The sequence below is a fragment of the Neoarius graeffei genome, chromosome 15, assembly GCF_027579695.1.
Source record: "Neoarius graeffei isolate fNeoGra1 chromosome 15, fNeoGra1.pri, whole genome shotgun sequence".
NCBI classification, from domain to species: Eukaryota; Metazoa; Chordata; class Actinopteri; order Siluriformes; family Ariidae; genus Neoarius; species Neoarius graeffei.
This window is the reverse complement of record NC_083583.1, coordinates 19,119,233-19,144,786: the sequence shown is the minus strand read 5'-3', so window position 1 is coordinate 19,144,786 and position 25,554 is coordinate 19,119,233. Positions and strand designations below refer to the sequence as shown.

The 25,554-nt window shown below is 42.0% G+C and overlaps 1 protein-coding gene across 1 annotated transcript; it reads left to right on the top strand.

The window, feature by feature from the left end:
• The first annotated feature begins 350 nt into the window (after positions 1 to 350).
• On the top strand, positions 351 to 25,348 carry dkk3a (dickkopf WNT signaling pathway inhibitor 3a). The gene is made up of 7 exons (XM_060940439.1): positions 351 to 551; positions 3,690 to 3,818; positions 4,042 to 4,122; positions 9,220 to 9,312; positions 14,735 to 14,876; positions 18,541 to 18,697; positions 25,261 to 25,348. Exons 1-7 carry the CDS (start codon positions 351 to 353, stop codon positions 25,346 to 25,348), a joined length of 891 nt encoding a protein of 296 aa, XP_060796422.1.
• Positions 25,349 to 25,554: the final 206 nt, after the last annotated feature.

The following is a 25,554-nucleotide window of genomic DNA, read 5'->3' as shown; positions in this document are numbered from 1 at the left end:
TCATGGAAAACACAAAATTGTCTGGGTGACCCCAAACTTTTGAACGGTAGTGTATGTGAAAATAATACACGCCACATATTCTTATGATAAATCAAGTAGTATGCGATTTTTCAGGTAATTTTTTTTTTTTTTTTCCTGAGGGTTGGGGGGGTCAGATATCCCCGACGTGACATACCAACCCGTCTGCGCATGCGCGCCGCATCATCTATATTTCACGCCCATAATTGAGCGCTCCACTGGCACAGCGCACGAGCTGGTGGTGTTGGTGCGTCTTGCATCGTAGTCCGCGCGTGCGCACCATCGGTCCGCATCCTTACATCTTGCATCAAGCACCGAGCGACGCAGGGAAGATGCTGCTGCTCGCCCTGAGTCTCTGCCTGGTTACTGCCAATGGACTCCTTCCTGAAACTTGGACAGCTCCCGGTGAGGACTCCCGGTCGCACGCGCCCACAGACGCAACCGTAGGACAAAAACCGACTGTGCTGAGCGACCTGTTCAGGGAGGTAAAGAAACTGGCAGATGGCACGCAGCTGGAGGATGCAGGGCATCAGGTATCGCCCACGTCATGCATATAAAAGTCTAGACTGGTCACTTTTTTTGGGGGGGGGGATTATAAATATATGTATATATGCTGCATACAATTTGATTTGGCTTCATACTTTATATTTTCCTGACTTGTATATGGTCTATGTGAATGTGCACTCTCAGGGGGGGAAAAAAAGGGTACCAAACTGTACCATTACTTGTCACTGTGGTGGTCCCCTCCCCTCAAGAGTAGCTACCACCCTCTAAACACTAATCATGGCCAATAATTTGTCTAAATACTGTAATTTCTAAACGTAGCCTGTATTATTGACATTTCCAGGTCAAATCTTTATAAAGATTTATGAAGAATCAGGTTGCTACCCCAGGGACAACGGAATGACAATGCATCCTGTCAACTTCCAAAACATTCTCGGGGTTTTTTTTTTTTTTGGACTTTTTTTTTTTACACTATACTACACCGTACCATTATTTCGTTTTCGTATACTAATGGCCATTAGAGAAGCAGCTTTGGGGCCAAAAAGTCGCCAGTTTGATTCCCTTGACCAATAGGAACGGCTGCAGTGCCCTTGAGCAAGGCACCTAACCCCCGGCTGCTCAGGATAAGAGCATCTGCTCAATGCCGTTACTGTACGGTAATGTAATAATACAATCAGAACAAAAGGGTACTAAACTATACATTTTCTTGTTGATGGAGTTTCAGCATAAAGGGTACATTTTGTGTACTTTTACTATGTAGCCTGAAATGTCAAAGTCCATCTCATGCCAAAATCTGGTTCTCCTGGCCCAGTACTAACCAACTCATCATCATGATAAAGGTCTATGTGAATGTGCACACTCGGGGGGGGGGGGGGGGGGGGGGACACACCAAACTGTACCATTACTTGTCACTGTGGTGGTCCCCTCCCCTCAAGAGTAGCTACCACCCTCTAAACACTAATCATGGCCCCTAATTTGTCTAAATACTGTAATTTCTAAACGTAGCCTGTATTATTGACATTTCCAGGTCAAATCTTTATTAAAAGATTTATGAAGGATCAGGTTGCTACCCCACGGACAATGAAATGACAATGCATCCTGTCAAATTCCAAAATATTCTTGGGGTTTTTTGGACTTTTTTTTTTTTTTACACTATACCATACCATTATTTAGTCTTCGTATACTAATGACCATTTGGGGCCAAAAAGTCGCCAGTTTGATTCCCTTGACCAACAGGAACGGCTGCAGTGCCCTTGAGCAAGGCACCTAACCTCCAGCTGCTCCGGATAAGAGCGTCTGCTCAATGCCATTAATGTAATAATACAATCAGAACAAAAGGGTACTAAACTGTACATTTTCTTGTTGATGGAGTTTCAGCATAAAGGGTACATTTTGTGTACCTTTACTATGTAGCCTGAAATGTCAAAGTCCATCTCATGCCAAAAATCTGGTCTTCCCAGGTAGTCTCCTGGCCCAGTATTAACCAAGTCTTTAAGGTGTATGGGTGCGGTGCCGATCTCTGTTTCGATAGCTCTCAGCTTCTCGTCTATACAGCTAGGGTTACAGTGGGGGGCTAGTCCTCTGGTAACCACGAGAGTTTGACTTCCCCACTCGTATCTATTTTGTGGCGTGCCTTGCCAGAGTGTAGTAGGTACCATTTTTTTATGATGGTCTTTGGTATGACCCGACCGCGAGTAGAACTTGCAATCAACCTGAAGTGTACTCAAAGGTAATTACATAAGATTAACTACATATAGCCAGATTTTCCAGTTGAACGTGCATGTTATAGTTTAAAAAAAAAAAGATAAGGAATGGAACAGTTTTCATAACCAGGCCAACTATCTGTAAGCTTCTTTTGCCAGGTTATGTGAAACATCAGAGACAAGATGGCAGCATATTTTATGACAGTCAGTCAGCAGAACACATTCCTATTAAAACTGCTCAATCTGATCCAGAAACATCCTCCATGTTCATGTGTGTATTATAATCAGTTTTATACCGCATTCTGGTTTTTAGGCATGAGGTAGGTACTCAGAGCACACTACAGGGTGGCACCACCTGATTATCTTTTGAAATCGCATTTGCAGAAAAGTACATTTCAACAATGACATTCCTGTACTGGCTTCCTAGTTGCTCTGTTGGTGCAAAAGGAATCATGGAACGCCAATGGCTCTGGTTTTGCATGTGCAATGGCATTCACACGACTGGAGCTGGAGTATGAACAGCAAACTCACCACAGCTTTTCAGCAGTTTTGATGCACTTTGCTAGTTTTAGATCATTATATATATATATATATATATATATATATATATTAGTGCTGTCAAAAATGTCGCGTTATTAACGCGTTAACTTGACTCAATTTTAACGGCGATAATTTTTTTATCGCGAGATTAACGCTCTGTGACATGATGTAGGTTTTTCATAAGCTTTTGAAACTGCCAGGAACTTGGAACAGAGACTTTGCTTAGAAAAACGATAGCAGCTAGACTGTAATGCCACACCCCGCACAGCCAGAGTCCTCTGCCCTCCCCCGAAGAGCCACGGTGCTCGGCTTAGGTTTTGTTTTCCCATCGGCGGCTCCAGCCCCACTTTGCAGTGGCTGTGACAAGACGTGTTATGCTCTGCAATAAAAAAAAAAAAACATTGGTACAACCAGTGTTCGAACTATGCTGATATTTTCGGGGGGTCCCTTTTTTTCCCTTGGGGGGGTGCTTGCGCTTGTCTCAGAGCGCGGATCTCCATCGCGCGCTCACTTCGGATATGCAAATGCTTCCCGTTACACACGATTGCTATGTCAATAAACATCATTTTGCCAATATTTTAGAGACCCCCCAACATTTCCCAAATCATGTTTTCAAGGGATCTCATGTCTGTTTCAGGGGATCTCGGATCCCCCGAGTACCCCCGTAGTTCGAACGGTGAGCAAGCCCATTCACTTTATGCTGATAAGAGAATTACATGGTTTTTCATGTGACAAAAATGTGCGATTAAATTGCGCTTAATCGCGAGTTAACTATGACAGTCGCAACATTAATCTCGATTAAATATTTTAATCGCTTGACAGCACTAATATATATATATATATATATATATATATATATATATATATATAATTACTGTTATTGGTTCCTGTAATCTATAAGCAGTGGGTGATAACTGTTTACAGCTGGACAATGGGAGCGCAAAATCCATCCAGCCCATCCATAACATCACCTCAAATTACAGCAACGAAAGCAGCTCGGAGATTGTTAGCGGAAATCAATCCGCCCCTGCTGCTGTGGAGGCGATCGATAAGGTAAGACTGGCGTAGAGGTCATTTTGAGATGTTTGGCATGATTGCAAGGCCATACAAGTGATCTAAAGAACAGGATAATAGAATAGATTTTATTTTAGATAGATATTATGTCAACACCATGTACATTGGTCATGGAATGTCCATTCTGCAATATTTTGTTTGACAAAAATTATCTAAAAGTCGACTAGTCATGTGTTCCTGAGCAGTGTGCTTGTGGTTTTAGACATCAGACAACGTAACCGGGGAGATCCACATGACCAGAAGTGTTAACCAGTCCAGCAGCAAGGAAAATGACATTGATCGTGTATGTAACTCTAATCTTCTCTATTCCATGAAAACATATGAGCCTGTTTATCACAGTCAAAAAAAAAATACAGTGTCAATATACATTCACCGGCCTTTTTATTAGGTACACCCATCCACCTGCTGTTTTATGCAGTTATCTAATCAGCCGGTTCCTTGACAGCAGCACAATGCATAAAATCATCTCATCTCATTATCTCTAGCTGCTTTATCCTGTTCTACAGGGTCGCAGGCAAGCTGGAGCCTATCCCAGCTGACTACGGGCGAAAGGCGGGGTACACCCTGGACAAGTCGCCAGGTCATCACAGGGCTGACACATAGACACAGACAACCATTCACACTCACATTCACACCTACGGTCAATTTAGAGTCACCAGTTACCTAACCTGCATGTCTTTGGACTGTGGGGGAAACCGGAGCACCCGGAGGAAACCCATGTGGACACGGGGAGAACATGCAAACTCCACACAGAAAGGCCCTCACCGGCCACGGGGCTCGAACCTGGACCTTCTCGCTGTAAGGCGACAGTGCTAACCACTACACCACCGTGCCGCCCGCATAAAATCATGTAGATACAAATCAAGACCTGCAATTAATGTTCACTTCAAACATTAGAATGGGAAAAATTCTGATCGCAAAGTGTGACTTTCACTGTGGCATGGGTGTTGGTTTGAGCCAGATGGACTGGTTTGAGTATTTCAGAAACTGCTGATCTCCTGGGGGTTTAAAAAAAAAAAAAACACGAGTGAGTGACGGTTCTGTGGGTGGAAACGTCTTGTTGATAAGAGAGGTCAGAGGAAAATGGCCAGCTTGGTTCGAGCTGCCAGGAAGGATATAGCAACTCATAACTGTGGTGAGCAGAAAAGCATCTCAGCATGCAACAGCAAAAGACCACATTAGGTTCCACTCCTGCAGCCAAGAACAGGAATCTTATGCCGCTTTTCCACTACCAACGCGGTTGAGTTGGGCTGAGCCGTGCCGTGCTGAGTTGGGCTGAGTCGAGCTGAGTGGGGCTGTTGGGGTTGCATTTCAACTACAACTGCGCTGAACCGTGCTGGCTGGAAGTGGGTGGACACACTGGGTGGAGTTAGTGAAAGTGGGTGGATGTCACGTGATGTCGTTAGGCGGCGCAAACAGTGACATCAGTGATCTTTTAAGCGGTAGTCTCACGACGCGGATAGTAAACAATAAACATGGAGTCGTTAGTGTTGCTGGTCTTGGTGCTGTGGCTTGTTGTCACCGACAACGCCAACAGATACTGGCAAGAGCATATAGATGAGGCGAGGCTCATAAGGCTTCAGAAATTCTCGTAATTCTTCTTCTTCCGGGTTTACGGTGTTTACAGATCCCAGCGTGCTCACGGGGTGTGTGTGGGCATGTGAGGACACTCCTCCTCACCAATCAGTGCACAGGGGAGTGTCTCCTCACGCCCCTAGCCCCACTCGGCTCGCTTCAGCCCCACTCCAAAACCGTGCGAGTTTTGGGTGCTAAGCAGGGCTGAAGCGAGCTGAGTCACGCCGCTCTGAGGTAGTCGAAACGCGAGCCGTGTCGGGCTGAAGTGAGCTGAAGCGAGCTGAAAAAGGGTAGTGGAAAAGGGCCATTGAAAGGCATTTATATGGAAAGATTTGACAAGTTTAGTGATTCTGGTGCTAATTGAATGGCTGGTGTTGCATTTGTGTCATTCCCATAAGCAGGGGGACATTAATCACATGTTATTCATGATGGACTTTTCTTTGAAGATTAATTTCCACAGTTTAATGACAATCTGTTACCTGAACAGCTTCAGTGACTAGCATTTGTACCTTGAATACACTACGCCACCGTGCCGCCCCTAGTATATTTTATAATATATTGTAATACTGAGAACAAACTAGATTCCATCTGATTCTGGTGGTCGTCTTCAGCAGATCATTAAGCGATAAACTCTGGATCTGTTTCAAGCCCTGAAGTTGTATCCAGTACTTTGTAGTGCAGTTTACACAAATCAATCTCCTAATGCACAGATCCTCTCGAACTTCTCTGGTAAAAGCACTATATCTCTTGCCTGATTTGTCGAGTCATTCAATAATCCCCTGGCAGACATGAGCAGGATTTTCAGCCTGCTGTATCTGAGAGGGGACTGATAAAGCAGGATAGAGCCAGATAACGTTCTATAACCTTCTGATCATCAAGGAAGTGTGTTAAAGTGCATCACGTCTATCTGGCAAAGGAAGACAAAAGAAAGACAATTCAGAGTCTTACTGAGTGGATCAGTCTATTGACTGACATTTTAGTGAAATTAAGATGTGAAAGGAATGATAAATACCTAATTTTATATCATTTTAATTATCCTTTTTCATTTTTAGTCAAGGCTCTGTAGTATTTCCCAGGCAGTGTTGAGATTTTAGACATGAGCTCCTCATGTATGGCATATACAATTGTTATTTAATCCTTTTTTTTTTAAATAAACTTTGCTACAGGAAAGGATACATAATAGAACTTTTAAGACAGAAAATACATCACTTCAAATAACATTCAAGATCAATATACTGTACATATAAACCCTAAAAAAGTTACAATAGGCCAAGTTTCATCTGTGGTATATGGTATACATGTGTTGTATATTGCTGTTTCAGAATAATGCGTCTTTGACTCAAATATATTTGGCTGATAAATGGTTGTGTTTTTATTTAAAAGATGTCTAAAATAAATTACACCGACCAGCCATAACATTAAAAACATTGACTGACTAGTTATGATGGCACCTGTCAATGGGTGGGATATATTAGGCAGCAAGAGAACAGTCAGTTCTTGAAGTTGATGTGTTGGAAGCAGGAAAAATGGGCAAGCGTAAGGATCCAAGTGACCAAGGGCCAAATTGTGATGGCTAGATGACTGGGTTTGAACATCTACAAAACACAGGTCTTGTGGGGTGTTCCCAGTATACAAATGGTCAGTACCTACCAAAAGTGGTCCAAGGAAGGACAACCAGTGAACTGGCGACAGGGTCATGGGCGGCCAAGGCACGATGTGCCCATCTAGGACGATCCCGAAGAAGAGCTGGGGTGTTCTCGGTATGCAGTGGTTGGTACACAACAAAAGTTGTATAAGAAAGCAATGAAAGAAGATGGACTGGTCTGACGAATCACATTTTCTTTTGTGGACGGCAGGGCGTGTGCACATGTGTTGCTTACCTGGGGAAGAGCTGGTACCTGGATGTACTATGGGAAGAAGGCAAGCCAGCAGAGACAGTTGATGCATTCAAAATGGGGAAAATACTGTTTCAGGAGGATGGATGACAGCAAGGCATCATGGACTGTCCAAAACTGATTGAACTCTTGTTTCCTGTCTTCTAAGATTATTTCAGACTACCCCCAGTTGAAGGAAAGAATCAATGCATTCTCAACACGGACCCATAAATCTGTGTGGTCACTCCCTCAAAGGAAACCTTGAATCCTGGCATTCATGTGGATGCTACTTTGACACATACCACCTACTTGAAACATTGTTGCAGACCAAGTATACCCCTTTATGGAAACAGGATAATGCACCCTGCCACACTGCAAAAAAATGGTTCAGGAATGGTTTGAGGAACATAAAGGGTTCAAGGTGTTGACTCAGCCTCCAAATTCCCCAGACCTCAATCCGAATGAGCATTTGTGGGATGTACCGGACAAACATCCGTGGATCCACCTTGTAACCTACATGACTTAAAGGATCTGCTGCTAACATCTTGGTGCCAGATACCACAGCACATCTTCAGAAGTCTCATGGAGTCCATGCCTCAAGGATCAGCTGTTTTGGCTGCACAAGGAAGACCTACACAATATTCGGAAGGTGGTTTACAGGTTATGTTAGGTTTATATGGATGGACTCCAGTTTGCCTGCGACCCTATAGAACGGGACAAACGGCTACAGATAATGGACGGATGGTTTATGTGTTATGGCTGATAGGTGTATAGTAACACAGACATAAATCTAAATGGACATAGGTAGACAATTTATTCTTCAAATAAAAAATACCAATTTTGCATTAGATTTCACTCAGTTCTTTTAAATGGAAAAGGGGGAAACCAATCCCCATTTTTGCCCCAAAATATCCATACAGTAAACAATTGCAGCAGAAAAGTGTTTATTTTAGCCTTTATGGAATCAAAATCTTCTTGTCTTGATTCTAAGCATATGGGTCAACTTTCCGTCCAGGTAAATATTGGACAAGTCATGTGTCAACCATAGTAGTAAGAGGAGAAGAAGTAATACAAGTGGAAGTAGTAATAGGAACAACACTAATAATCACATTAGCATTAATAAAACTACACTATCATCATACTACAAAATACTGAGCCATAATAGTAGTAAGTAATCAAAGCAATAATCTTAGTAATATGAGTAATTACAATGCTAGCAGTCACATTCGTAATAAAGTAGTAGAAGAAACAATGGTAATAGTATGCATAACAGTGATTATAGTACTAGTACAAATTGTAATACTCAACAACGACTATTACTATAATCTGAGCAGTAATCCTAAAAGTACTGTTAAGATTCTTAACAGGGGTCTCCTTTATTGTGTTTTGCACTTGATAATGTACCAAATGTTTTCAATGGGTGACCTGTCTGGACTGCAGGCAGGCCAGTTTAGCACCTGGACTCTTTCTATGGAGCCATGCAGTTGCAGTATGTGCAGAATGCAGTTTGGCATCCTGCACTTAAAAGTGATGCTAGTAGTAAATCATAGGAGTAGTAATGGCAACAGTAGTAGTCATATTCATAACCATAATACCAGTATTCGTATTCGTTGTACTAATTGTAACAATAGTAACTGTAATCACAAGAGCAACTTAATAGGAGTAGTACTAGTAATAGAAACAGTACCTGTAATAGTTGTAACTGTAATAGCAGTAATACTTAGTAGTAGTATTCATATTATTATTAACTAATGACAATCATAAAATTAGTAGTAGTGCTTCAGTTACTTCTTTTTTTTTTAAGCTAAGAAATTCAAGATTGTTCCTTTGATAAACTGCACTGGCCAAATAATATGAAGATGCGAGTTCTGCGATTTCTTATGTTAAAGGATTTTTGATGTGTTCTCTTTCCCCCCTTTTTTCTCTTTCAGGAGTGTATTACTGATGAGGACTGTGAGAAGGGTAAATACTGTCTCTACGATGAACACCACTCCGAGTGTATGCCTTGCAAGCAGTCAGATGCGGTAGGACCTTCAGACTTCCTGTACAAAATTGTGAATCTAATCTCTCTCAGGGGGCACACCCATATCGGTCATGAAAGTGCTGAAGACCTGCACATTTGAGAGCCTCTACCTTTCTATATGATGAAACTGAGACTGCACTGTATCTGCATTGCAGCACAAGCACAAGTGCATTCGGAATTTGATATCAGTGGGTTCCCTCCCCCCCTTTGGGGTGCACATTAAAAGTGGAGCATTTGCTGAATCAGAGCGCGTTCTCTGTCCCTGTAACGTAAAGGACAGCAGAAGACAGTGATGGACAGGAGAAAGCACTAGAATACTGATGTGCTACTGGTAGTCAGGTTTAATTCAGTTCAGAGGCTTGTTTCGGTCTGCCATGAAATACAGTCGTATAGGCAGAGTTGAGAGTGCTCCTGGAACTTTCCCCCCATTTATACGGAGGTCTTATTGAAGAGGAATTCACAGGTAAAATCCTGTGAGTTTACACTGATTTAGGTCATGAATTCAGTACACAACCACGCCAGATAAAGTGTGCTTATGTTACAGGTTGGGTAAAATATCTACACTTTTAGAAAAAGTCTTCAGGGATAAAATCCTTAAATGCAATACGTAGAACTCTACAACAGAAATTCAGACTCTCAAATATCATATTAGAAAACACACACACACACACACACACACACACACACACACACACACACACACACACACCAAGCCTCAGAACAAACATGCGCCTTTTTAATGAAAAATAAGGGATAATTGGCTGCATCTGGGTCTTTCAACAATCTTCCAGAGGCAGCATAAGCGGGAGCGAAAAGCACGACATTCTTGATTTCCTCTTCTTCATCCTCAACAAGGTTGCCTGAGCAGAGAAAGGAGTGAAAATCAGAAGCCATGTACCCGGTAAACTCCACCTCACCTCTGTGTATGGTTTATACCGCTCCATTCGTATGCGATCGGCAAGCCCCACCCTGTGGCCATACTGCTTTCGGCCATCCAAAACCATGGTGATGAAGTGTCGCTGTCTTTTCAGCACCACGGAAGCAGTTGTGTGAGGAGCGATGCGCTGCTTCAGCAGCGGTTTTCTCATGCTGCCGTTACAGTCTTTGTCCTGCGGTTGTCTTCCTTGCGTTAGTCCCACATGGGTGCAGGGTCTGCAGCTCGGCTCAGCTGTCTCCACTTACTCCAATCAAAAGCGTCCTCTGGTTTTGCTTTTATGGACTTTAGGTCCTTCTTTATTGAGTCAGCCCATCTCTTTTTGGGTCTTCCACACAGCCACTTGTCTGGAATGTCCAGTGCTGTTGCAGATTTAGCCACTGCTCCATCTGAGCTTCGCATGATATGGCCATACCATCAGAAGCACCACTCTCATCTTTGCAGTGATTGGAACCACCTGCGTTTTCCTATGGACTTCCGGATTTTCCACATGGTCTAATAGAGAGTGTTCTTGAAAGCAGCATAGTATTTTCATCTCCATGGCATGTAGATTTTGCTCATGTTTTACAGTGACTGGCCAACATTCACAGCCATATAGTGCTACTGGGCTTACCAGTCTTATATACTTTAGCCGACCAGTTTAAGACTGTGGTACGCCCAGTAGCACTACATAGCTGCAAATGTTGGCCAGTCACAGTCTTTGTCCTACTGTATTCCCAGTTAAATACAGGGTTTCCATGATTTGCAAATCACCACATTGTTTTTATTTACGTTTTACAACGCTTCCTAACTTTTTTGGAACTGGGGTTGGAATAACAGAAGTGGTAGTACCAGCAGCAGTTGTAATAGTATGAGCAATACTAAGAGGGGCGATAGAAAAAGTCGTAATAGTAGTAGCAATAGTAATCATAGTATTAGTAAGAGAAGCAGTACCAATAATAATAATAGCAGAAGTCATAGTAGCCTTAGGCTACATCCACACGACAACGGCAACGAGATTTTATTTTTTTTTTAAATATCACATCCACATGGGCAACGGATCAGTAAAATATCAGGTTCATATGGCAACGCAACGCTTGCTGAAAACGATGCAATACACATGCCACACCACTACGTGCGCTGTAAGACGGTCCCATCGGAGACACCAGAACAATAGAAGTAGACGCATGCGCATAAACCCCTTCTTCTGTAGCATCAGCCACATAAAGTTTTGATTATTAATCAGTAGCGTAAAACGAAAGACGCGGAAAGAGGAATGAATGGGGGTAGATGGAAGCCGGTACGCCAACATTCTGATATCCTCCAGAATTCTTTAATGGTCCGGAATAAATTGAATGCTACACGTTGATGGATTACTTTGTTCTTCTACGCCCTTTTTGAGGAATGTATTGTCGGACTTAAACCAACATCTGAAGAGGTGAGATCGCTCCTTTTTTTCCCCATTTTTGCTGGCGGGATTGTTTTTGTTTTTGGAAAGCAGTGAAAATATTTTGTAAGCGCGTTTCATGAACCAAGTTATAGGATTTGTTGACAACTCGCATCGAGTTCGTTACACTTCTACCCGGCGTGAAGCACTGACAGTCATGTGGTTGTGACGTCATCGTAAACAAATCCGTTCTACTCATCCAGACGACTTCGCAACGGCGCCGTTGCCAGATTTTTCCACTCTGGAACCCGTTCTGAAAAGATTTCGTTTTGGGGCACCCAAAACGCCGGTGCCGTGTGGACGCCAGGCCGAAACGATAAACAATTTTCTCAGATTCACCTGAATCCGTTGCCGTGTGGACAGGGCCTTAGTAGTAGCTGCAGCAGTAGTAATGGTAATGGGTGGGTTTCCCAAAAGCCTCTTAAGGCCAAGAGAGTCTTAAATTACCTCATAAGATCCATCGTTAAGCTAACATGGTTTTCCCGAACAAACATCGTAGCCCAAGTAGTCCTTTAGTTTGCTCGAAATTTACGAGAGACCCAGACCACTCGTTCAAAACAAAGAGTGGCTCGCTCACAGCCAAATACACAGACTGCGCATGTGCTGCGGAGGGACGCTCACAGTCAACAAGGAAAACAGGTGTTGAATCTGCTGCCGGTGTTCAATTATTTTTCTTCACTTTCTAGTGCAAGTACATCCAGTTAATTATTAAATAAATATATGCAAAACATTCTGGATATATTTCAATAAGTTATGGAATTACGTATGGATATCGGAAGGTCACATTGATATCGCCATAGTTTAATCACATTTAACTCCATTTGGCAAGTGATTCACTAATTCAGTTTCATAAATGAGATTTCTGCACCTCTAACATTGCGTGCGCGTGCACGAGAGAGAGAGGGGTTTTGATCTGTGTGTAGTGTGTACCAAAGGAGATTGAATTGACCTTTTATAGATAGATCAATTTATATATACACAGAGGGCTGCAAAAAGTAGGCATACAAGAATGAAAAACAAAACGTTCACACAAAACAGTAGTATTAAATGAAACCAAGCACCACTATTATAATACTGGAATAATCCTTACTGTATACCTACTTTTGCAGCCCCCTGTATAAGGAGGTCAATACAACCTCCTTAGGTACACACCATACACAGATCAAAATCTCTTTCATGTGCGCACTTGTAAGGGAGAACATTGCCCCCTCTGCACTGTGGATAACAGTTGAAATAGTCCTGACTGCATGATCGGGGGATAACATACCCCCTTTCCACCAAATCAGTTCCAGGGCTGGTTCGGGGCCAGTGCTGGTGCTGGTTCACAACTCATTCAACTTGCGGGCCAGCTGAGAACCAGTTTGCTTTTCCATAGCTCACGGTGCTAAGGGAAGCCACGCCATTACGTCGCTGTATACGTCAGTTACGTCGCTACGTTTGCATAAACCTTGGCGCGAATATTGAAGCAAAAACAACACGGAAGAAGCAGCAGCAGCAACAATGATAATAATAATGGATGACTTCGTGTTTGTACAGCTGCTGCTTCTCGTCGCTTAAAAATGGCGATCTTTCGCGGTCTTGTTGTTGGTCTTAACAACTCCGCCCCCCCCGCTGATGTAAGCGGTTCTTTCCTCTGGCCCAGCAGAGAGTTGGTGCTAGCCTGGAACCGGTTTTTCTGGCCCCAGAGCCAGTTCTTTGTCAGTGGAAACAGAAAACCCGGTTCCAAACTAAGCACTGGCCCCGAACCAGCCCTGGAACTGCTTTGGTGGAAAAGGGGCATTAGTGAACGATTGCCTTTAGCAACTACGAATGCTGATATCGGGGACACGCATTGCAAAGACGCTCTTCGTCCTGTTGCTCTTTAGACTCCTTCTGACGAGTGAGTTTGGGAAAACCACATACAGAGACAACATTCGTTGCTTAAGGGCGTATTCACACCTACGTTGTTTGGTCCGGACCAAACGAACCAAATTTCCCTTGGTCTGGACCTTTTGGGTTGGTCTGAATACAAACCACCGAACTCTGGTCCAGACCAAACAAGCGGACCGAGACCGAGCTGCAAGGTCGGACTCGGTCCGGACCAAAGAAACCCTGGTGCGGATCTTTTGGAGGTGTGAAAGCAGACCGGACCTAATCCGACAGTTTTGCTTTTTTGTATCTCGGGAGCTTCCGTCGTTTGTTGAGCATTATGGGAAACAGAGTCTTGACACTCCACCACAAAGTGCAAACACTGTTTCGGTTGTCAAGGGAACCTTACAACAGTCGTTCAGTCACCAGTGGTAGGCGAGTACAAAAAATGAGTAGGGGGCAAACGTGGGCCGAGGAAGAAACGCGCACCCTTGTGGATATATGGGCAGATGTCCACATATCTGAGCTTTTGGAGAGAACACACAAAAATGCCGATGTGTTTGCTGTATTCAGTGAGAAAATGAAGGAGAAGGGGTTCACGCGCTCCCCAGAACAATGTCGGCTAAAAGTGAAGAAACTCCGTCAGACCTACATTAAAATCAGGGACATTCTTTCAAAAAGTGGCGGTACTAGCAACGCAAAAAAGAAATTCATCTATTACGATGACCAGGATACTATTCTGGGGTCAAAATATAATTGAGGCGTGGCTTTGTTGACAGATTTTGGTCCGCTTACTAAAATGTACAGTGTGAAAGCGAACCGCACCAAAATGAAAAAATAAAAAAAACATTTGGTTCGGACCAAAGCAAGTGAACTATCGAACTATCCTGGTCTGAATACACCCTAAGAGTCTCTCAACTCTCTCTTTAGCTCTGAAGGGCAACGTTATCGGGAAACCCACCCAATAACAGTTGGAACAACAACAGTAGTAGTAGTAATAATAATAAAAAAAAAATCACACATCTACACAACTTATCTTTTGGGTTGTCCATGTACCACAAATGTAGAACTATCCCCCACACAATGTCCTTTACTGTATTAATGATGCTCATAATATCCTGCCTGGATGGCCAATCATCAGCAATGACCTTTATTCATAAAGAAATGATTAGATGAGAAACTGTGCATAGCTATTGTGTGGATTTTGAATCACAGACCTGCAGGAAAGATGAGGAGTGCTGCGAGGGCCAGCTGTGCGTGTTGGGTCAGTGCACGAACGCGACTAAAGGGGAAGCGGGAACCATCTGCCAAGAACAAAACGACTGCAACAGCGATCTGTGCTGTGCCTTCCGTGAAGGTACTAACTTCCAAAGAGCAAAATTTTATTTTCCCAATTAGATGCGATTGGACTTTCAGATGTTTTCAGCTGTGATAGGATTTTACTGCTATCATTGATCGTTTCTGGAGTTTTATTCAACAGTACGGCCTCCTATAACAGAGCAAAAATAAGGCAAGAGAGCTCGAGTAGTTTTGTACATTGCAAAAATACTCAGAATTGGAACTTCTTCAGTAAAAATGTGAATTTTTCCAGTCTATGAGTAAGGAGTAGCTGTTTTTAGCATTTGTTAATATCGTATATACACAACCATTACTAATGGTAGCTAACTCACCTAACGTTATCCATAACTTATTTCAGTATCTCACGAAATTTGCAGTATATTTTAGTGATTTACCGAAATATATGCCATAATCTTAATTTGCTCACCAACATTTAGCGAAAAGTAGGTAGCAGAGTACAAAAGAAAAAGATACCGTAACTTAGCTTGCATTGCACAACCTGAATCTCACTGGGCTGCGACAGCTTGCGACAAATTGCGAACGTCATTCGCGAGAGAGTTTCAAAAGTGTCTTGAAACATTCGCAGGGCTTCTCAATTTCCTCGCATCAGTCACAAAGTGTCGCTCCTTCGTCGCTGAAATTTTGAACATGTTCAAAAAATTTGTGCGACAAAATTGCTCTCAAAATAGCCGCAAATGCGTTGCTGGTGTCGCAAAGCCGTCGCGAACCCTTCTCAAGTCAGTTTCCGTGAGACAGGAAGTGCGAGTGTATCTCACTGGGCTGCGACAGTCTGCGACTAGTTGGAGACAACAATTGCGATAAAATATGTGAATATCAATTCAGTGTGATTCGAAGTCAAAATTGTCACTAATCTGCATATTTTATCGCAATTGTCTCTCCAACTAGTCACAGCCCAGTGAGATACTACCTTTAGTCACATGGTTCAAAAATATTGCACAACCAGTAAAACCCTTTCAGACATGACTTGCATTAAACAAGTTAGCTAATCTGGGTAGCTTAGCACATGAACTGAGGAATCCTCCCCCAACACGCACACAAAGCTCAGAAAACATGCATTTAACCAATCAAAATGTGAGTTTAGACAACCCTAATTTTACAATTTTAAGGTAGACTGCCTTTCAGATTTTTCAAGTGGAGGTCATTAATAAAAATAATAATTTCCGACACTCCGTTAACTGTGGGTGGTTAAAGAGAGTGTGCAACTGGACTTGCTTGAAGATTCTTGATGTTTCACCTCTCATCCGAAAGGCTTCTTCAGTTCCGTCTGACTAATAGATAGTTTTCACTGACGTCACGGCATTCCGGGGAACACCCTCCAGCCGCCATCTTGTGGGGCAAACAAAACGGACCATCGCCATGTTATCTCCGACGAATTTATGAAGTTATATAGTCAGTTTTCTAAAATAAAGATCAATGTCGGCAAAATCAAGCAAACAGAAGTATATAGATACATTAGACGACATCTCACGACAGCGGTATGCAGCCAAACTGGCCTTGATTGGGGGAATTGACCCCTACGAAGTGGTCAAAGATGCATTTTCAAGTGACTATGCAGGGCTGCCAAAGCCTGAAACTGCCAAAGCCTGCTCCAAAGCCTGAAACTGACTTCATCAAACTTTAAAGGCTGTCTGATATATACAACTTTATATATTCACAGCGCGCCTTTTGTCGGATGCCGCCTTTTTCACGGCTGAATCGCACAGATCCGATTTTTTTTTTTAAATGTGAAAAATTAAAATTACTAAATAAGCAAATCCGTTACAGTCCATGAAACAGGAAGTATAAGGATGAGAAAAAAAAACAGTTTAAATCGGAAAGCTGCGCACATTTGCGCAGCCCGAACGGTGTGCAGGACTGCGCAAATGTGCGCAGCTTTACGATTTAAACTGGTTTTTTCTCATCCTTATACTTCCTGTTTCATGGACTGTAACAGATTTGCTTATTTAGTAATTTTAATACAGAATTTACTTTGAAATTATAATCAGACACTCCAACACCCCCCCCCTAAAAAAAATCGGATCTGCTCGATTCAGGCGGCATCCGCCAAAAGGCACGCTGTGAATATATAAAGTTGTATATATCAGACAGCCTTTAAAGTTTGATGAAGTCAGTTTCAGGCTTTGGAGCAGGCTTTGGCAGTTTCAGGCTTTGGCAGCCCTGCATAGTCACTTGAAAATGCATCTTTGACAACTTCGTAGGGGTCAATTCCCCCAATCAAGGCCAGTTTGGCTGCATACCGTTGTCGTGAGATGTCGTCTAATGTATCTATATACTTCTGTTTGCTTGATTTTGCTGACATTGATCTTTATTTTAGAAAACTGACTATATAGCTTCATAAATTCATCCGAGATAACGTAGCCGGTAGTGGCGATGGTCCGTTTTGTTTGCCCCGCAAGATGGCGGCTGGGGGGCGTTCCCCGGAATGCCGTGACGTCAGTGAAAACTATCTATAGGGAGTATCAGGTATTTATCCTCTCATGGATAAAAAGCAATCCTAAGGTGTCGTCAAGTCATCCTGTTGGTGTGGGTCACTGGGGGCTGGGTGTGAACGGCCTAGAGTCGTTGGGGTGAACTCTCTAGGCCATTCACACCCAGCCCCCAGTGACCCACACCAACAGGATGACTCGACGACACCTTAGGATTGCTTTTCATCCATGAGAGGATAAATACCTGATACTCCCTATTAGTCAGACGGAACTGAAGAAGCCTTTCGGATGAGAGGTGAAACGTCTTCAAGAATCTTCAAGCAAGTCCAGTTGCTCTTTTCTACCACCCACAGTTTACTATGACCTGGATGACTGAGAATCTTGACAGACCGACACCCAGTTATTTTTGTTTAGTGGACCGAAAGCTACCGAATTCGAATCACAGACTTCCAATAAGTTTTTTTAAATAAAACAATTAATGAATTTAGGGCCGTGTGGCCCTAAATTCTCTGCTGCTTTTTCCTGCTTCACCATGACCCAGTTCAAGATACTACATCATGCAGTGGACTTTCCCCGTTCGTGCAAGGAATTGTGGGATACAAATTTGAAACAGGAGAGAAAAATAGAGGACGCGAGTGTGCGAATGAAACGTGAAAGACCGACTACAGTAAAGGAAAGTGAGAAGACGTTACATTGCGAAGGAAAGGAAACGCAGGACCAAACTAATACATATCAGCGGTCAGCGAGCACCTCGGTGTGATCAGCTGTTTCTTTAGTGACAGAATGATGTAACTGTTAGTGCACGGTCAAAGGTGAACCTGCGCATGCGCACATGGACTTCCTCTGTCTGCTTGACTGCGTGAAGCGCGATTTCATGCATGTTACAGTATTTGCTCAGGAATCCCCTCAAATTAAATAACTTCCCAGCCACAGAATGACCTGATATTTTATGAGATATTACAGAAATAAATATACATCACAATGACCAAATTTCAGAGAGAACTAAATTTCACCGATTTTATGAAATCGAAAGGCAGTCTCGCTTTAAATCAAGAAAACTGTTCAGAAAATATTCTTACAGCTTCCAAATAAGTAATAATGCTCACACTACCATATTTTTATTTCGAGTCATAGTCATCAAAAACGTGAAGTTTAGTGGAGCAAGTTCTGTGAATCTTTTCTGTCCCTGACGAAGATTTATGACATTTCTCTTATTTATCCACATTTTCCTTTCAGGTTTGCTTTTCCCAGTGTGTAGCCCCAAACCCAAAGAACGCGAGCCCTGTCACATCTCCGCCAATCACCTGATGGACCTGCTGTCATGGGATTTAGGACACCGGAGTCCCAAAGAACATTGCCCCTGCGCTGGGGACCTGCAGTGCCAACATCTGGGGTAAGACACCAGGACAACCTCAGCTTGCATTCATTTCCCAGCGTGACTGGAAAATATGCCATTAAAATGAACACAATGATGGCTGTAACCAAATAAAGGCATCACATCTGTACTTAATCACCATATCACCAACGCCTCCGAAGAGCCATCCAGCTGTGATCGCTCAAGCAGATGTTTTCTCTAAACCAGCTGAAGGTTTATACACCATTTTGCAAACAGAGTTACAGGTGAAACAAATCTGTCAGGAAACATCTTTAGTGGTTTCCAAACAAATCCTGACCTGCTGCAAATTCATTGTGCTCGTAAATTGTTAGTGGTAAACCACGGCTCTGTTCAGTTCTTGAATCGGATTAGTCTGAAGGTGTTGATAATTTTCTAACAGCAGCTCAGATAGTAGTAGTGCAGCCTGCAATTTAAAAATCACAGGATTATATTAAAGCGCTGGTTCGAGGATGTTTCGTTTCTGTAGTAACTGGTCATTCACAGAGACTTGTTCAGTGACCAAGTTATTCCATAAAATCGAGTCATACATGAGCTGATAGCCGACGAGGCGCGTAGCACCGAGTTGGCCATCAGTCATGAACGACGAGATTGAGTGGAATCACTTATTCTATCCACATGCACTGGATTTTGAGAAACAGAGCACTTTTATTTATTGCAAATTTGATAAATTTTTACACAAAACATCCGACAAAATCATTTCCACTTAGAATGCAAATAAACCGGCGAAATGACAGTAGCAATTTGTGAAAAATGTGATAATTCTTGGGGGATATCTTACCATCAAATACTTTTATTCTGCTTTTTTTGTATTTTGGGGGGGCTTTGTTTTCAAGTAGAGTTTTTATTTCATCCTCAGTTGGTTCAGCAACATGCTTCGCAATTTTGTTTTTTCTACTCATGGTATACGAGCTGATATAGCCGTAGAGTAGCCAATCAGAGCACACGATTGCTCATATTCGGTGAATGTGGATGTAATATACTTGTAATATACTACTACTACTACTACTACTAATAATAATAATAATAATAATAATTTTAAAACATGCTGTTATCTACCAAAGATGATAATCATTGAAATGAAATGTTTTTCACGTTTATGGAAGGTGGCTCCAGTGTCCACGCTTTGTTACAGTAAGTTTTCCCATCAAAGGAAAGTCTTCAGGATGGAGGAGTTTGTGTTCAAGTCAAGTCAACTTTATTGTCAAATATGCTATACATGCTCGACATACAGCACAGATGAAATTTCAGTCCTCTCTGACCCACGGTGCAAACAGGCAATGCAATAAATAAAAATAAAAATAGAATAATTGAAAAAAAACAAACAAACAATATAACAGTATAAACACTCTAGATAGGAACTAGACATAGACTAAACACTCAGACAAACAATATAAACAGTATAAATAAACAGTATAAACACTAGATAAGAAGAACTAGACATAGACTAAACACTCAGACAATATAAACAGTGTAAACACTAGATAAACACGAGATAAGAACTAGACAAAGACTAAACACTCAAACAGACGATATAAACAGTATAAACACTCTAGATATGAACTAGACGTAGACTAAACACTCATACACACACACACACACACACACACAAAATGGTTCACACACAAATTTGGAAAACACACAAATTTGGTGTTTTCTGGTTTCTCAGCATTATTACAGCCTTCATTTAAAAAAAAAAAAAAAAAAAAAATATATATATATATATATATATCATCTCATTATCTCTAGCCGCTTTATCCTTCTACAGGGTCGCAGGCAAGCTGGAGCCTATCCCAGCTGACTACGGGCGAAAGGCGGGGTACACCCCGGACAAGTCGCCAGGTCACCACAGGGCCGAAACATAGACACAGACAACCATTCACACTCACATTCACACCTACGGTCAATTTAGAGTCACCAGTTAACCTAACCTGCATGTCTTTGGACTGTGGGGGAAACCGGAGCACCCGGAGGAAACCCACACGGACACGGGGAGAACATGCAAACTCCACAAAGAAGGGCCCTCGCCGGCCCCGGGGCTCGAACCCAGGACCTTCTTGCTGTGAGGCGACAGCGCTAACCACTACACCACCGTGCCGCCATATATATATATATATATATATATATATAATCTCAGGAGAAAAAGAAAAAGTTGGTGAGGGAATGACGTAGCTGATAAAACAACTAACTATAATATGATTTTTTTTTTTTAAAAGTGGTGTTCTTAAAAAAAAGTATAATTGGCAAATTGCTATGTTGGAAGATTGGAATAAAACAAATGACACTTATAGGGGGGGGGGGGGGGGATCAGCTTTGAGGTTTAAATGGCAAATCTCTTCAATCTGTAATTATTTATTTTCCACAACATGTTTCATTGCAATCAAGACGAAAACCTTTGAATCTTGGAATGAGCCAAATGAACATGAGCTAGGAAACCAGTGTACAGTAATTATAAATGACCTTGGTGATTATTTTAAAATCTTGAATTTATTGTCTACATATCAGGCCTCAACGTTAACTTTTGCCCCCCCTTGAATTTCGTTTTGCCCTAAAATTTTGAGGTATTTCAGCAAGTTTTCAAGTACACGGTTCAAGGCAATGCTGATGTGTTTTCTAGGGGTATAACTGTGTTATTTAGACAAAAGTACATTAAAAAAATTTGTTTTAAACATTTATTTCTGCAACAGAACAGCAAGACAAGCCCTGAAAACATGAAACGTAAATCATATGTAAAGACTTGCATACAGTACTAGTACGTAATGCGTCTTTTTACCATATATGGTGTTGAGGACACAAAACACACTTTGTTTTGCCGATAACAATGACTAGCAATATTGCAAAGATGAATTGTAAAACTAAAAACATTATAAAACAGGAGTCTGTACTGCAGTAGTGTCTTATCATTCAGTTTGCCAAAAAAAAGGAAAATAACTTCCATCCATCAACCAACCCATTCCGTCCCCTCCCATCATCTCGACCTCCATCCCACCCTACCTCCATCATTCCCCTCAACCCAATCATCTTCACTTCACATGCATGATGGGCCAATATCAAATGATAAATGGGGTAAGATATCTTTATCTTTGGGATAATTCACTATGTAAATGAGATATTTATTGTAGAGGGTGTGGTTTACTCTTTGAAACACAAAAGCATGCCTTTCCATTCGTTGAATGTACTTCCCACTAGCTTTTTACCTCCGCCAAGGAGGTTATGTTTTCGGTAGCGTTGGTTTGTTTGTTTGTTGGTTTGTCTGTTAGCAACATTATGGAAAAGTTATGAACGGTTGCTCTGAAATTTTTTCCAGAGGTGTGACTGGGCACAAGTAGCAATCCATTAAATTTTGGCGGTGATCTGGATCACCTTCTGGAGCCCGGATTTTTTTAAAGGATTCTTGGCGGAGGTCTGCGCTCTCTGAGTGCTTTTCTAGTTTACATATATATCCTTGACTTGCAAGTGACGTCAAAGCAAAAAATGGAAACCCAGATGTCGGCCATATTGGTGGAGATACAAACGCAGGGTCAAGCCTGTGCAACTCTGTTTTTCCACTGCTTTAAGCGTTTTTAGCTATGCCATATCCTTGTGCTGTATATGGTTGTGGTCACAACAGTACTCGTGACCGTGGCACATTCCGATTTTTTAGAATTCCGTCCGTGATTTGGAAAGGGGGCGAGGAAACTCTGAGACTTAGTACGGAGAGGAGACAAGGGGATCAGGACACTTTGTCCAGTGACCATTTCATCCAACAGTTAAGACGTTTCATCCAAAGCCTTTTTCAGACACACTATCAATTATTTTATATTTCAGGTATTCTGGTGTTCGTGAATGAAGCCCCCGCGAGAGCGCTGCTCCACGCCTAAAGATTTAATATGATCCAGCCGGCTTTAAAAATTAAGAACAGAGCTCACACGCCTTGGCCCAGGATACGCAAATGCTGCTTGGCGCCTAAAGATTTAACATGATCCATACTATGGCACTCATTTGCTTTACAAAAATGTGTTTTGCTTCGATCAGATTCCATTGAGAATTCCTCCTTTTTTCAAACAAACAAATATCTAAAATATAAAATAACTGATAGTGCATATGAAAAAGGCTTCGGATGAAATGACCTGTATTTGTACTCAATGGTCGGTAGAAGCATCTTATCTTCAGAAAAGCCTGACTTTTCAAATAATATGGGTCAAAACCACACATACAGTGGTGCTTGAAAGTTTGTGAACCCTTCTATATTTCTGCATAAATATGACCTAAAACATCATCAGATTTTCACACAATTCCTAAAAGTAGATAAAGAGAACCCAGTTAAACAAATGAGACAAAAATATTATACTTGGTCATTTATTTATTGAGGAAAATGATCCAATATTACATATCTGCAAGTGGCAAAAGTATGTGAACCTTTGCTTTCGGTATCTGGGGTGACCCCCTTGTGCAGCAATAACTGCAACTAAATGTTTCCGGTAACTGTTGATCAGTCCTGCACACCGGCTTGGAGGAATTTTAGCCCATTCCTCCGTACAGAATAGCTTCAACTCTGGGATGTTGGTGGGTTTCCTCACATGAACTGCTCGCTTCAGGTCCTTCCACAACATTTTGATTGGATTAAGGTCAGGACTTTGACTTGGCCATTCCAAAACATTAACTTTATTCTTCTTTAACCATTCTTTGGTAGAACAACTTGTGTGCTTCGGGTCGTTGTCTTGCTGCATGACCCACCTTCTCTTGAGATTCAGTTCATGGACAGATGTCCTGACATTTTCCTTTAGAATTCGCTGGTATAATTCAGAATTCACTGTTCCATCAATGATGGCAAGCCGTCCTGGCCCAGATGCAGCAAAACAGGCCCAAGCCATGACACTACCACCACCATGTTTCACAGATGGGATAAGGTTCTTATGCTGGAATGCAGTGTTTTCTTTTCTCCAAACATAACGCTTCTCATTTAAACCAAAAAGTTCTATTTTGGTCTCATCCATCCACAAAACATTTTTCCAATAGCCTTCTGGCTTGTCCACGTGATCTTGAGCAAACTGCAGACGAGCAGCAATGTTCTTTTTGGAGAGCAGCGGCTTTCTCCTTGCAACCCTGCCATGCACACCATTGTTGTTCAGTGTTCTCCTGATGGTGGACTCATGAACATTAGCCAAATGTGAGAGAGGCCTTCAGTTGCTTAGAAGTTACCCTGGGGTCCTTTGTGACCTCGCCGACTATTACACGCCTTGCTCTTGGAGTGATCTTTGTTGATCGACCACTCCTGGGGAGGGTAACAATGGTTTTGAATTTCCTCCATTTGTACACAATTTGTCTGACTGTGGATTGGTGGAGTCCAAACTCTTTAGAGATGGTTTTGTAACCTTTTCCAGCCTGATGAGCATCAACAACGCTTTTTCTGAAGTTCTCAGAAATCTCCTTTGTTTGTGCCATGATACACTTCCACAAACATGTGTTGTGAAGATCAGACTTTGATAGATCCCTGTTCTTTAAATAAAACAGGGTGCCCACTCACACCTGATTGTCATCCCATTGATTGAAAACACCTGACTCTAATTTCACCTTCAAATTAACTGCTAATCCTAGAGGTTCACATACTTTTGCCACTCACAGATATGTAATATTGGATCATTTTCCTCAATAAATAAATGACCAAGTATAATATTTTTGTCTCATTTGTTTAACTGGGTTCTCTTTATCTACTTTTAGGACTTGTGTGAAAATCTGATGATGTTTTAGGTCATATTTATGCAGAAATATAGAAAATTCTAAAGGGTTCACAAACTTTCAAGCACCACTGTATCCATCTTTGCTCAACCGTTCAAATCGTGGTGATACTGAGAAAATTCAGCATTGTTTACAGACACGCTTTCAGCGGCTGCCATCCTAGTTGCTTTGTCTATCCACCATCATGGCAGACGCTCATGACGTAACACATTTTGATCATGTGGTTGCAAATCATCTATATGTGGACGTTCTGAAGTCAACCCAGGAAAACAGACGGCACCAGCGATCACTCGCAGTGATGAAAAGCACAAATGTGCACACGCCTGAAGCGAGACAATCAGAATCGGCGTTACAAATCAGGAAGGAAAAAACAAAACAAAACAAAATGGCGATCACAGAGGAGGGGAGGCAAGGATGCTGGTTAATGTCTTTTTTTTTGTTTTTTGTAACGTACTCTCTTGAAAATCATTTTTGTGCTTAAAGAAGCCAACCATAGGTGTGCCCGAACGGGCCTAACTTGTTAAAATATTTCTGCCCGAATGTCTTGGTTGGGCAAATCAGGCATTCGGGCAATGCCTGGTGTTGAGGCTTGCAATATGACAATGTAATTATACAGAATGGATTTTGAGACCAGAATTTTTGCTCAAGAATATTAAGCTAAAAAGGTAACAAAAAAAAAAGAAAAAAAAAAGCCTAAATGCAAGTCAGCATGAAATAGCAGCAACTCAAATCTGCAAAGGATTTTCCAAGTTGGATTTAAAATAATAATAAAAAATTTCATAGATCCCTGCACTCTACCATTAGACATGGATGAAACTGTAACCCCGCTGTTCTGTCTTCTTTAGTCGCAGCTTGGTGTGTTTGAAAGGTCCGACCTCCAGCGAAGAAGCTCTGAGCGACACGCTGTACTCCGAGATCGACTACATCATCTAAACCCGGACACAGAACCTGTTCAGATCTGAAGTTAACCCAATAGTGAGCTCTGCAACCTTCACAGAGCCTGAAAGCCTTCAGCAGTCCACCGTAGAAAACTATTTATTACTCAAGACCAGAAGTGTATATACAATCAGGTCACCATTATCATGCTTCATGTGCCAATGTTCAGCTTGTCTACAGGAACAGTAGCTTTTAGCAGGAAG

Coding starts and splice junctions, on each gene's coding strand:
- dkk3a (XM_060940439.1), top strand. CDS start 351: ATGCTGCTGCTCGCCCTGAGTCTCTGCCTGGTTACTGCCAATGGACTC. Junction 552..3,689: donor TGGAGGATGCAGGGCATCAG/GTATCGCCCACG, acceptor AACTGTTTACAG/CTGGACAATGGGAGCGCAAA. Junction 9,313..14,734: donor CTTGCAAGCAGTCAGATGCG/GTAGGACCTTCA, acceptor TTTGAATCACAG/ACCTGCAGGAAAGATGAGGA.